Source organism: Hippopotamus amphibius, chromosome 11, assembly GCF_030028045.1.
Source record: "Hippopotamus amphibius kiboko isolate mHipAmp2 chromosome 11, mHipAmp2.hap2, whole genome shotgun sequence".
Lineage (NCBI taxonomy): Eukaryota > Metazoa > Chordata > Mammalia > Artiodactyla > Hippopotamidae > Hippopotamus > Hippopotamus amphibius.
Window position 1 is genome coordinate 1,804,326 of NC_080196.1, and position 13,130 is coordinate 1,817,455.

The following is a 13,130-nucleotide window of genomic DNA, read 5'->3' on the forward strand; positions in this document are numbered from 1 at the left end:
TACAATAGCCAAGACATGGAAGCAACCTAAGTGCCCATCAACAGATGAATGGATAAAGAAGGTGTGTGTGTGTGTGTATAATGGAATATCACTCAGTCTTAAAAAAGAATGAAATAATGTCATTTGCAGCAACATGGATGGACTTGGAGGGTATTATGCTTAGTGAAATAAGTCAGATAGAGAAAGACAAATACTGTATGATATCCTTATATGTGGGGATCTAAAAAATAATACAAATGAGTGTATATAAAAAACAGAAACAGACTCACAGACATAGAAAACAAACTAGTGGTTATGAAAAGGGAGAGAAGGGGTAGGGGCAAACAAGGTGTATGGAATTCACAGCTACAAACTACTTTGTGTAAAATAGATGAGTAACAAGGACACCTTGCACAGGGAAATGCAGCCACTATTTTGTAACAACTTTAAATGGAGTAATTATCTATAAAAATATTGAATCATGATGTTGTATACCTGAAATTAATATAATATCTTAAATCAACTATACTTCAATTAAATATTAATTAATTACTTAAACAATTTTTTAAAAACCAATTGGAAGGATTAGCGGGAAGTGCTGTGACCTCACTGCAGGGCTGCAGTAACTTTTGCAGCTTCTTCCCACTGGAGGTCACTGTTACGTTGTCTCCAGAGAAGAGCCTCAATTTGCTGAGAAAAAGAAACCAGCTGGTTTTTACCCATCTACCCAGTCTGGTTGTGTTTGTACTAAGGAACAGAACCAAAACCAAAGGTGAGATGTATTTCAGATAATGTGAAGATGATACAAACCATCCTTAGAAAATTCATCAGAGATGGTTCTCAGATACTTAATGTTTAATTTCTGGAAAATAAATTCCAGTTAAACGGTCTACAAATAACCCTAGTTCCCTGTCTCATGTGCTGGGCTAACGAATCCACCCAAAGAGCGGCGCCAGCGCACACAGCTGCGTGCCTCTGGGCAGGCTCCCGACCTCACCAAGCCTCGGTGTGCTCATCTACAAAGCAGAGGGTCGGGGCCCACTGTGAGGATTCACTGGGCTAAAGAGCGCTTCACACAGCACCTGGGACACAAAAAACGCAGCAGAAATGTCAGTGATCACCACTGTTGTGCTTAGGGCTGCACAGGGCAGTCCCACGAGGTATAGAAATCAGTTCATACCCGTAACGTGCCTGACACGGGGTCTGACACGGTGAGGCCCACCTACGTGTTTATTAAATAAAATAAGTAAATAAATACACCCTAGTTTAAAGCATAGATCCTAAGCAGGTAAAATGCAAACACAGCCTTAAGAATATAGAAACTTACTCATATTATCCTATCAATTCAACATGCTTATGCTGGAAAGTTGGGAAGAAATGAGATCTTACATTTGTCATTATTCATTTTTAAATTTCTAAATAACTAGAGATTGCCAAGAAGCGTAATGGAAGACCCTACTGTAAACATATCTGCGTAAGCGTTTGAGCTGCAGACTGTGCGTACCCTTAAAATAAACAACCTCGTTTCATCCGATTCTGCCTCTTTTTGAGACCATCAGTGCCCACCAGTAAGGGAAACTGCTCTGGTCTTTGGGTCTCAAGTGTCTGCCCTCCAAAAATTCACATTCGGCAAGCATCACTAGAAATTCTTCATTCAGCGGGAGCTCACTTGAGTGAATTAACATAGAATTTAGGCACAAAGATACAAGTGAGCACTTAGACTCTGACACAGGCTGGTTAAATGCATTTATGTTCCTGCTTCACCAAGTACAGTCTTAAGGAAAGCTGCTCTTTAAAAAACAAAAACAAAGCTTGGAGTGGCTGGTGGTGAAAAGTGCTGTGATTACCAGCACACCTGGTGCCTCGGCCTGAGCTTGTGCGGTGGTGCTAGCAGTTTTGCCCACCATACCTTTTCATCATTAGTGCAAATGTCAGTGCAGTGAAAAAGGCAAAAATATTAGAATAGAATTGAGGGACTTCCTAGGTGGCGCAGTGGTTAAGAATCTATCTGCCAATACCAGGGACACGGGTTCGATCCCTGCTCCAGGAAGATCCCACATGCCACGGAACAACTAAGCCCATGCACCACTGTTGCAAAAATCGGTCCACCCAGAAACCAAGCACCACATTCGGAGGGTTGGAGAACTCGGGTTTATTAAGCCGGCGGCCCCAGATGAGCTAACGCTCCAAAGTTCTGGGCCCTGAAAGTTCTGGGCCCCAAGCTCAGGGTGAGCTTTACTTTTATAGTGCACGTTTACAGAGCATGGAAGTTTCCAAACAGAAACTTACAAGAGCAGGTGCAGAACATTCCATTTTTTAGCAAAACATTTTAAAGTTACATTGGATTGTTAGGTCACCCTGTTTTTCTCCGGCCACAGCAAGCATATTTCAATGGAGTTATTTTTAGCTGAGTGTAAGTTTCTAACTTTCCTCTTCACCACAACTAATGAGCCTGAGCTCTAGAGACCGTGAGCCACAACTGTTGAGCCTGTGTGCCACAACTACTATAGCCCATGCACCTAGAGCCTGTGCTCTGCAACAGGAGAAGCCACTGCAATGAGGAGCCCACGCACTGCAACGAAGAGTAGCCTCTGTTCCCCGCAACTAGAGAAAGCCCACGTGCAGCAACAAAGACCCAATACAGACAATAAACAAAGAAAAAGAAAACAAAAAGAAAATTAAAAAAAAAAAAAGAATAGAATGGAAAATAGTTTTGACTGTGCAGACCTCTAAAAGAGTCTTAGGGTCCCCCAGGGCATCCAGGGACCTCACTTTAAGAACTGCTGGTCCCAGGGAAAGACAGAGCTGGACAGCATAGATTCATCATGTGTTCCCCTTGCCGGGTCCAGCCTCTCCTTCTATGGAAGATTTGGGGAAACCCCCAGGGCTGTTGAGACCCTCCTTAGGGTTTAGGCTGGATGGCGTGATAAGCGTCTTCTGAGGCCCTCTCCCAAGAACTGAAGGGGCCTGAGACATTCAGGGGAGGGCGGGGGCCTACGGCAGGTTCTGGGAAACTTGGAAGCTCCACGTCAACGCTTCACCTCCTGCTACCCCCCTCCTGTCCCCTGGCGTCCAAGGGAGCTCAGACCCCTTTCAGATCGGGGACCCATCCTGCAGTCCACGTACACGCTGGACTCGAAGGCAGGCAGGCGGGACGTGGGGCAGCCGGGTAGGGCAGCACCTGCCAGGGCCGCCTGTCTGCCTGTCGGGTCTCCGTGGTCAGCTCCCCAGGCCTCCACCTGCCATTCCCCAAACGGCAAACGCGGCTTAGAATTGCAGAGCTGGAGAGGATTCACCGTCATAAAGCGTCTACATTGTACAGGAGGTAGGGACCTTTCTCCAGGACGCAGAAAAAAATATCAAACCAAATCTTGTCTTTATCATGCATTTCTATACTCACCCCCACCCTAATTTAGTTTGGATCAGCCCGAAAGCCGCGAGCACAGGAAAGCGGCGCTCCATGCTCATGGCTCACGTTTGGATGCAAACCCTACAGGCTAAAGGCCCCCGAGACACCGCAGGTTGTGCTCACACCCCCCCCCCACTTCCAGCCTGGTCTCTGCCGCTCTCAGAATTTCCTGACACCTGGCCGCGGACCGGAGCATCCCTCTGCCGCGTCACCACCTGGGCCTTCTCACGGGCTCCTTGTCGCTCAGACTCCAGCTCCCAGCTAGAGGCCTGGGCGCTATTCCTAGTGCAGGAGCCGAGGGAGCAGGGGAGCGGGCAGAGGTGGCACCAGACCAGAGGCCGGGGGTCTGGCTGACGGTCACCGCCCCCGCGAGGGGCCTGCGGGACCTCTGCCTCTGACCCGGGGCCTGCCCCGCGGCTGCTGTGCCGCATCCGTGTGGGACCGGCCAGCAGGAGCTTGACAGCGACCTTGCCTAGGGCCACCCAGCCCCAGAACGTGGCTGGATGTGGGGAAGGGACAGTCCCGCAATGCAGCTAACCTGGGGCAGGTCCACTTTCCCTCTCCTGCGCTTGGAGTTCCCTCCGAGAAGGACCTGGCTGGGCGGACCTCTGAGGTCTCTCGGGAGCCACGCTGCCCAGGCCCGTGAGCTCTCCTGACGACCCACCGGTCTCGGACATGCCACAGCAGCCTGCACGTCTCGGGACCCCAGGTGCACGAAGCCGGGAGCCACGCTCCCACAGCAGGTCTGGGGAGCGGGGGGCACCCTGTCGTTTCCACACAGTCAGCGGTCGAGCCAATCGGATGCCTCTCCCTGGTCAAAAGTTGTGAGTGACGGGTGCGGCTCACCCACACGCAACCGAAAAGGCCGGGGTGTGTCACCCCGCGGACGGCCCTTGGGTGGCACGGGGCAGAGGAAGGGCGCCCCCTGCAGCCTCTGAGGCCATCCTGTCTGCGGTGTGGCCTTTGAGGCTCCCTTGTTGCACACCCTGGGCCCTGTTCCCACTCCCGGAGGTCGACTCCCAGGACAATCCCAGCATCTGCACTCGGGCTCCCGTCTCAGCTCCGCTTTCTACCGTGACCGCAGGAGCGTCGGCAGGGAGGGCTGGGGCCAGCACGCGAGGGGCACCGGCTAAACTTGACCTGTTAGGGGGGTTTCTATGTGTCTGTGTCCAGAGGGGAGACTTTGGGCCTCTCCTCTCTCCACTGCTGTCTGCCTATCTACCCATCTTTGTTATCATCTCTACGTCTGGGGCAGAAAGTGAGAAATAAAGCCCAAAGTGCCCCAGTGGCCTCGGACAAAGACCTGGACACGGCGCCCTGAGGCCAGTGCCCAGCCGCTGACGTGGCATCACCTCCTCACTAGGGATTCGGAGTGATTTTCGGTTGTAAACTAACAAACCATTTTAAAAATGTACATATGTGTGTGCGATTGTGTATTTTAAATTCTAGAATATGCACATCAAAACCATGATTCCACTCGGTTCTTTTGCTATAATTTTTTAATGACTTGATTTATATAAATATTAACTAATAGGGGTAAAAGTAGCACACAGATGTAGCAAAAATCACGAAGGGGGTGTGCGAAGAGCTGAAGTCTGGGAAACACCGACAAATAAATGTACTTCTTGCAACCATGTCTGAGGTAGTGCATCAGGACAGTTTGGTCAATTGTATTTAGGAATTTCAATATCAATATGCTAATCATTTTCTTACTTAGGAACACAGACGTGATTTGCAATATTTATGTATTTTGCTACATTGATTTAACTTTTAGAGAAAGAAAAGATATCTTTTTCACAGCACACCAAATGCCATAAAACTATCACAATTTTAATTATTCTGAGAACCCGAAATAACACAAATGTAAACTGGGACTCCCAGAACCTCACACGGGCAGGGATCTGCACCCAGGGTACCGGGAGACCCTTCGGTTGTTTTATGTCCTGCATGCAGACCTACATCCAGATAGGATTCTCTGACTCCCTGGAAAGGTAGCTCCTAACACTGTGTGCTTGAAAAACTTCTAAGACAAGAGGTCGTACACATTTCTAAATAATCACGAGCAAGGGAAAGAACAAGAGGGTGTGTCCTAAAATCTAATTTAAGAGACAGTTTCTTCACAGTTAAAAAGTTACAAGAACTTTTTTAAAAACACACTCGAAGCCCTCCTACCTAGCCGGGCTATCTGTCAGTCTCTCCCCAGGAAACACCTGGAGGCCACTCTCACAGCCGGGGGAGTAACCCAACCTATGCCACACGGACGATGAAAGCGCACCGTGTTTCCCACTCGAGGTGTGCTCGACGGCCAAAAATGATTCACACTCGGGCAACAATGACAGACATACTCGTGGAGCCTGGTGCGTGGCGAGGCACAGGGCCACCACGAAAGCCTGACTCCTTGAGTTTGGGGTCCTCTGAGCACCACCAGGACGCAGAGTGGTGGCTTCTTGTTGAATAAGATACGGATCGGGCGTTTACTGCAGGTACAGGGACATATCGCCCAACCCCCCTGGAGAAGTTGATTCACCACAAAGTCATGCATTTTCAATGCGGGTGATATCCAAGGGGGTGAAAACTGATTCTTTAGGAGGGATTAAAAACTCTTACTCTTTCTATGTGCAAACGACAGACACGCCTATAACACGTGAACAGGTATACAGGGCACCTGTGGCATTCAGGTTTCGTGGGCGGGGTCTGACTAAGCAGATGGCAGCCGGGAGTCCCTGGGAGGGGGCAGATGGCGGTGAAAAAGACGAGAACACCTCTGTCAGTCCGCTTCCTGCGGGAATGCGATTCAGAACGCTTCCTGTGGTATTTGCTAAACTGCCTTACGTTGTCTTAAAACTAGTTCGTCCCTGCTAATTGATAAAAGAATCGAACACGTAGAAAGAACTGATTTCCCAGATACGTACACCATCTCTTGGGAAGTGCTAAAATCCCTGGAATCCGAATGACTTCTTTCAGAATGCTACTGCTCTCCTGACTGAATTCCGCTCCTGGAACAGCTACGGCATCACGGGGCAACGGCTCAAAGGGAAAGGCAGGGGAGGCCGTGTGCGGCGGCTTTGTCAGAAGAGGTGGTCGCTCTTCAGCCACGGCTTTTGCACAGACTTCTTAATAAGGGGAAAGGACATTTTGCTTTTGTGCCATTTTACTTCCCTAAGTCATATAAGAAGTAGGAGAAGGAGAGATGCTGACGTTATTTTTAGCTCTCACAGACAGAAATAGAGCGCCGGCTTCAGCGCACATCAGGGGGGGCTGCCTCCAGGCTCCCCGAACGTTGGTGAGAGTCTGGAATGTGAAAGGCGCCGCCGGCCTCTCCTGGTCCCAGCCCCCCGCGGCGGCCGTCCTGGGCGAGGAGTGCGACGGGACATGCATCCTGTCTGCTTGGGCAAGCCCACTCCCTGGCTGGAAACACTCGAGTCGGACAGTAACACGGATCCGCCGCAGCTAAAAGTGATGACGTTACTACCTGGGTGTCCTCGAGAGCAGGCGCCTGTCTGTGACCTCCCCGTGTCATCACGGACCGGAGCACACGCCAGAGGACGGGAGACGAGAGAAGGCACAGGCCACCTACGATCCAGATGTCTTTTCTTCTAAGTGATAAGTCCATCCTTGCCTTCTCTGCCCTGAGCCAGCGCAAGCACGTTTCCAAGCAAAACTCTGCCCTGGGCAGGAGGCGGTGCGGAGCTGCCGGGCTCGGCAGGACCGCTCGGTAGGCGTTTCCAGTTACACATCCACGGACAAGCTGCCTCTTTAAAAGGAAAAAATATGACGGTCCGTGTGACAGATCTGAAGCAGGTGCAGGGGCTGCGGGAGACCAGCTGGCGACAAGTGACACCCCCGGGAATGCGCTTGTCTCCAGTTCAAGGACAATTAGCACCATGGAGACTGGGCTGCCGCCAGGGAGCTTTCTCCGGCCTGTGCGGCGAGGAGCACAGAGAGGGGTTTGGGGACACGCAACACGAAGCATCCCAAGCCCTCCACCCACACTACCTTATTTTGAGATCTAAGTTACAGTTACTGTGACCACCGCTGATGGTACAATTTCACAGCGGTTAGGCAGCAAAGGCCACCTGCTATTAAATGCGCCAACTGCCACCAGAACAGGGAGATCCACGCTTTGCCCCAGCCCACTCTAGCCTGTCCACATCCTGTTAATAAATGTTTTGTTCTCTTTGGTCTCTGGAGCATCTGTACCAGGCAGTGAGACATGCCAGGGGCTGCAATCCCGCCCCCTTGGGGCCGTCCTGACTCCTGCCCACGGCTTCCCTTCTTCCCCTGGGGACCACGCCTGGGGGCAGAGGGTAGGGGACTAGGGGTCACAGGAAGACGGGGGGGGGGAACCAGAGGACAGGGGGTGAGCACAGATAGCCCTGGCCATAGAAAGCAGGGATGCATCACAGCCAGTGGTGAGGGGCAGCGAGGGATGCGGACAGAACCATGGGGAGAATGGACTCCGGGTGTCTGAGAACAGAAGCTCCTTGGTCTTCCGTTAGGAAACAGGACATGTGTGTGTGTCTGTCTGTCTGTCTGTCTGTATCAAACAGCAAGTTAGACCTGAGGGACATGCAGCAGCCCGGAGGTTCTTTATACAGATAACAGAGAACCAACAGAAGAGGAAACCCTGGATCTGACTGTGTAAAAGTGATCCCAATCATAGGTATGAGAGCGTCATCACCTGTGAAGTCAGTGACACACGCACAGTAGCTGTTGAACTCCTCACGCATACGCGCCACGTTCACTGTCTCAAGTTTACTTGATTTCAACACCATATTATGTGGCTTGAGAGCTAGTTTATTGTAGTGTATCTGCAAAAAGCTTTTAAAATTCTCTACTATTTAGGTGCTTTTGAACAGCCTTTGGAATATAAGAGAATGAGAATAGCCATTTGAAAACAGAATTGAAAGGAACAGAACATAGTAGAAAAGTAGAGTGTGTGGTATTTAGTCAACTCGACAAAAAATAAAGCAGAGGAAAAGAAAGAAGAGAATTAAAAATAAATCCAGAGGAGGAAAAATGAGTGAAAGAGAAAAACCTGGTTAGGAGCAGGAAAAGAAGATGAATCTGAGCTTCACCAAACTATGTTAACAAGTGTAAGTTGTCGAATGCATAGGTAATCCTTTCCTGTTAGGAGAGAAAAGACTCTTCTACAAAGAAACTGCACTTCAAGCCTTCAGAACAGTGTGCGAGTCACTAGCGTGTCCAAAATTCAGAGTAAATTCTTCCCAGGGCACCGCAGTGAGGGTTTCTGCTATGATTAGCTGTGCTAAGCTTCTCAAAGAGAGAGGGATAAGGAGAAAGGGGCATCGGTGGAGACCATCGAGGCGAGCATTTGTTTATGGCCCCTGGAGGGAAGAGCGTGGTATCCTGAAGATTCTCGGGGCCCCAGCAGGAGCTGCAGACGGCCGGGCCAGCTCCGTCTGCATTCCTGAGGACATCTGAGCCCCTGGAGGCCCTCCCCACCCACCCCTGCCAAGGCTGCTGGCCGTCCGGGCACCCTCTCGCTGGGCAAGAGAGGGCCTCTGGGGCCATGGCCTTGGCAGACATGGAGAGAAGAGCTCCGTGCCTCCCGTCCGTGTCCTCGTCCGTCCTCCACAAGGCGAGAGAGAGACACGGGGAAATTTACTGCCAGCATCTCTGGGCCCTGAGCCATGTGCCAAGAAGAAACTGAATGGATACGGGTCATTCCTCCCCACCTTCCGCACAGCAGTCACCACAGGGCCCACACCAGGGCCCAGGGGACGCAGGCGACATCAGACCCATTGCAAAGGACGTCCCTTTAGGGTCTCTGAGAAACAACATTCGCAGTGCTTCCCTCAAAAATATCCTAAAATATTTAACTTCCCAGTCATTTGATTTCTAATGTTCTGAAGCAATTCATCACAAAAACAATTCTTCCTAAAAATGTTCACGTTTCTGCATCACACCATTTTGCTCTTTAAAGACACAGCCTATTTACAAAAATTACATCACAGAACCTGGAGGAAAACAGTCCTGGGAACACAATGAAATTCACAGAAACAACTACAGATTGTTGGTTATTTCAAAGTTCTCCTCTAAGAACGTTGTATCTCCTCCGTTCTATAGAAATTAGTGAACAGAAAAGGAAACCCTTCTGTTTATTCATTTGTCTCATAAGCAGCTCTAATGAGGAAGCCCTCGTATCTGACTAAAATTTTGTCCGTGGAAGTTTCTTCTTGGTGTTCGCTGAACAAGCCGTGAGCTCATGGGGAAAGTGGAGGTCTCACAACACCCGCATGCCAACCCGACTCCCCTCTTCTCTCCAGTACATCTCACTCACTCACAGGGAAGGATGCCCGGCCCGGGACCCCTAACAGCTTTAGTTCATTGTCTGCGGCACTGTGGAAATGCCCTTCCTGCCTGGACAGGGGTTTTCAGAGCCACAGCTGGACAAGGAGGGACGCTTCCCAAACCTGCCTGAGAATCACTCGCTCTGACTGCTGAAGGCAATAACCCCCAGCCCTCTGTTGGCTCCGCAGACACTCTTGGTGCCTCTTTGGTGCCGTGACCAGGCCATCGGGGGCGGGGGGGGGGGGGTGGCGATGGGAGGCCCGGCCCTGAGGAGGGCGTCCAGACACCAGTGACAAGCACGGTCCAAACATCTGCAGGTGCTGCTGGCACGAGGCCCCACCAGGCGGGTGGGCGGGGAGGGCGCTCCGCGGATGGCGAGGGGGACCCCTGAGCTCAGACAGGGGACGGGCGCTGCCGGCCGACGCCCCCTGAACCTGCCCTGGCGACGGAGCCTGTGCGAAGCGCTCCGCACACAGGCGGGTCTCCAGCAGCTGCAGCCCTGCTGTTCAGACAGGCGGCCACGGGCCGGGGCAGCGCCTGGCCGGGAGCAGGCTGCGCCGCCAGCAGGAGCTCATCCCCGCCTCTGACCACCGCTGGCGACAGCCCGGACCCCTACCCTGAGCGCCTCCGGGTCTCGAGGAAATTGGAAATTTCTGCAGAACAACCGTGGGCCTCGCAGGGCCTCTCTGGGTGGCATGCCCAAACCCATCCTTCCACACCATCGCTGCTAAGAAATGTGTGTCCCCACGTTCACCCCCGCCACCGCTAAAGCAGCCAGCGGCTGCGGCCCGCCGCGCGGAGAGGCGCACGTTCACGGCGCCTGATGGTCCACCCGCCCTGCGGCCATCAGCCTCCGTGAGCAAAATGGAAGGCTGCCTGTTCATACAGCTTCCTTAACGCGACACGAGTGGCCAAAGTTTGAAAGCGATCCTGTAAGTGGCCACAGGTATTGCTTTATGCGAGAAAAGATAAAGCAGAACTGACGCTTTTCAGGAGACTAAATTAGCACGGTTACCTCACTCTTCCCAGGTCGTGAATCTTGTTCACTAGAATTTTCTTCCAGAAAACACTTCACTTTCTCCACCTCTTCCATGCACTGAAAAAAGGCCATTTTCTCCAGCTGGTCACTGTGGTAACACGTGTTGATCCCTTCCAGTCTCTGCACTTTTAGCATCTTGGAGGTGAGTCCGATTAAGCTCCTGTCTGGAGTGTGCTTTTCGTGCCCCTCTGTCTCTGATTTGTAAATCAGGACACAGTCATGACTTTCGAGTCTGCCTTCCTCTTGGCTGCAAGGAGGAGAAACAGAGTTCTCATCACCAACTCAGATATCTGACTCTTTGGGAAAATGACCAGTGGGAATTTTGAAGTCGCTTCTATGTAAACTGGAGAAGGGACCCAAAATTAGGAAAATAAATGCAAATATCAATATTGAGTTTCAAGTGTTGGAACTTTGAAAGGAAAAAGGTTTCTTGCTCTACTTTTTTCTACAAAAGCAAACAGAAACAATCTTAAGTTTCACTGGGTGACTAAATTTTTCCCTCATTGCCTAAAATAACTGTTTATGTTAAGTTTCTGTTAAGCGGCTGGTTTAAGTGCGGAATTCAAAGTTTCTTTGGGTTTAACTGGGTTGTTGGTTTTGCTCCTCCTGGCCCTGATGGGAAGGGCTTGCTGTGTAAGGAAGGGGTTCTCTTGTACTCCCCCCTGGGAATGTGGCCCCCATGGAGGAGTGGTCTCCACCAAATGAGCCATTTCCAGAGCCCTTCTCTGCCTACATCTTAAAATGTTTATTTATTTATTTATTATTTATTTATTTATTTTTGGCACACGGGCTTAGTTGCTCTACGGCATGTGGGATCTTCCTGGAGCTGGGATCGAACCCGTGACCTCTGCATTGGCAGGCAGATTCTTAACCACTGCACCACCTAGAAAGCCCCCTAAAATGTTTATTTTTAAAAGAACTTTGTTTTCTAACCATCCTCTCACATAGATAAGATTCCCAGATACCTTCTTCTGCATCCTCGTTAGCAGCTAAGTACCAGAGATTCCACATCCTTGTGCTTCCCTTGAAATACTCCCCTTACAGATTAAGTACTCCCCGTACTACTGCTCTGATACTGAAGATCCACATGTATGTATCTATCTACACATCTCCTGATCGTTAGGGAAAACTGATGTGAATGTGTGGCCCGTTCCCTCCTGAGGCCCCCTGCTGGACATTTTCTGGAAATTGCTTTTTCCAGCTTTTCCTCAGTTTGAAATCACCTGTAATTATCTCCACAGAACTTCGTCTTTCATTTTCTCAACTCATCTAGTAAAATGATACCTTGAGTTTCAAATTACTTAAAATCCAATGCTCTACACAATTCTACTGAACCACACAAAGACCTCACATTTAAACACACTAAAATGTAAACAGGATCCACCAGAGCTCTGTAAAATATACTATAGACCATCAGTATCATTCTTGCAAGTTGCCCTGAAAAAAATTATTATTAAAATAAAGACTGCATGCCTACATCTGAGAGAAACTACACCTAAAATCTAATATGTAATTGCAGATGGTACTCAAGTTGGCTCAGGAAGCCATGAATAAATTAACATATTAAAACAAAAGTTTGGATCCAAGACATAAAAATTTTGCAGAGAAATAGTAAAGGTTAAGCTCTACCTAGAGTTTGGTACAGCTTGTTATTTAAGGCAACATAGAAAGAAAGAAAATAGAGCAATTACCATTTATAGGAGGACATGCTGGGGTCTGGGCCACTCCAAGCGCAGAGTATAAGTTCCAGCAGATAAAGGGGAGTTTGCAAAGTTCAAAACAACTACGAAATTCCCTGGTAAAAGTCTTGACTCGCGGTCAGAGTAAGTCTTCTGAAAAGACAAGTGTCCACTCTGAGAGGAAGTATCCTCTCTCTCAAATGCCACTTTGAGCCCCTGTTTAAACTCAGATGGTCCTTGATCTCATGTTGCTCAGCTGTTGCCTTCTTAGTCAGATGGGGAAGAATATTAATTTTAGACACCAGGCTTTTCAAAGCTGATGGCTCCATTTCAGAGGTCAGGTAAGGAGAGGACAGACCGTAACAGTGGATGAAATATCACCTTCACCTTTCTGTCCCGTCACGGTGGCAACGTGTTCAGGATTACAAAGCTGCGTTTGTCTCTGCCGTCAGATACCGGGCTCTCCCGCCCATTTCAGACTCGGGACTTAGGGCACGTTCCCAGCCAGAGGTTTCGGGTGTGGGAACCCCACGGCCACCTTTTGTGCCCACCTTACACTTTGAACACATCCAACTACAATAGAAGGGAGCTTCTGACAGCAAAAGCAATGCAGAAGTTTTAAGGTTCTCAGTCCTTGAAATTGTTTGCAACATCTCCAACTGTTTACAGCTGCAGGGAAAGTTTAAAGGCACAGGCATGCGGGGCAGTT

At 49.8% G+C, this 13,130-nt stretch overlaps 1 protein-coding gene across 1 annotated transcript in view; it reads right to left on the reverse strand.

Moving 5' to 3' along the window:
* The window catches only part of MYLK4 (myosin light chain kinase family member 4), a 73,206-nt gene extending 62,329 nt beyond the window's left edge, over positions 1 to 10,877 (reverse strand). Inside the window, exon 1 of the mRNA XM_057699784.1 lies at positions 10,719 to 10,877. Within this exon, the coding sequence (XP_057555767.1) occupies positions 10,719 to 10,877 (159 nt within the window). The remainder of the gene's footprint in view (positions 1 to 10,718) is intronic.
* Between the last annotated feature and the right edge of the window lie 2,253 nt (positions 10,878 to 13,130).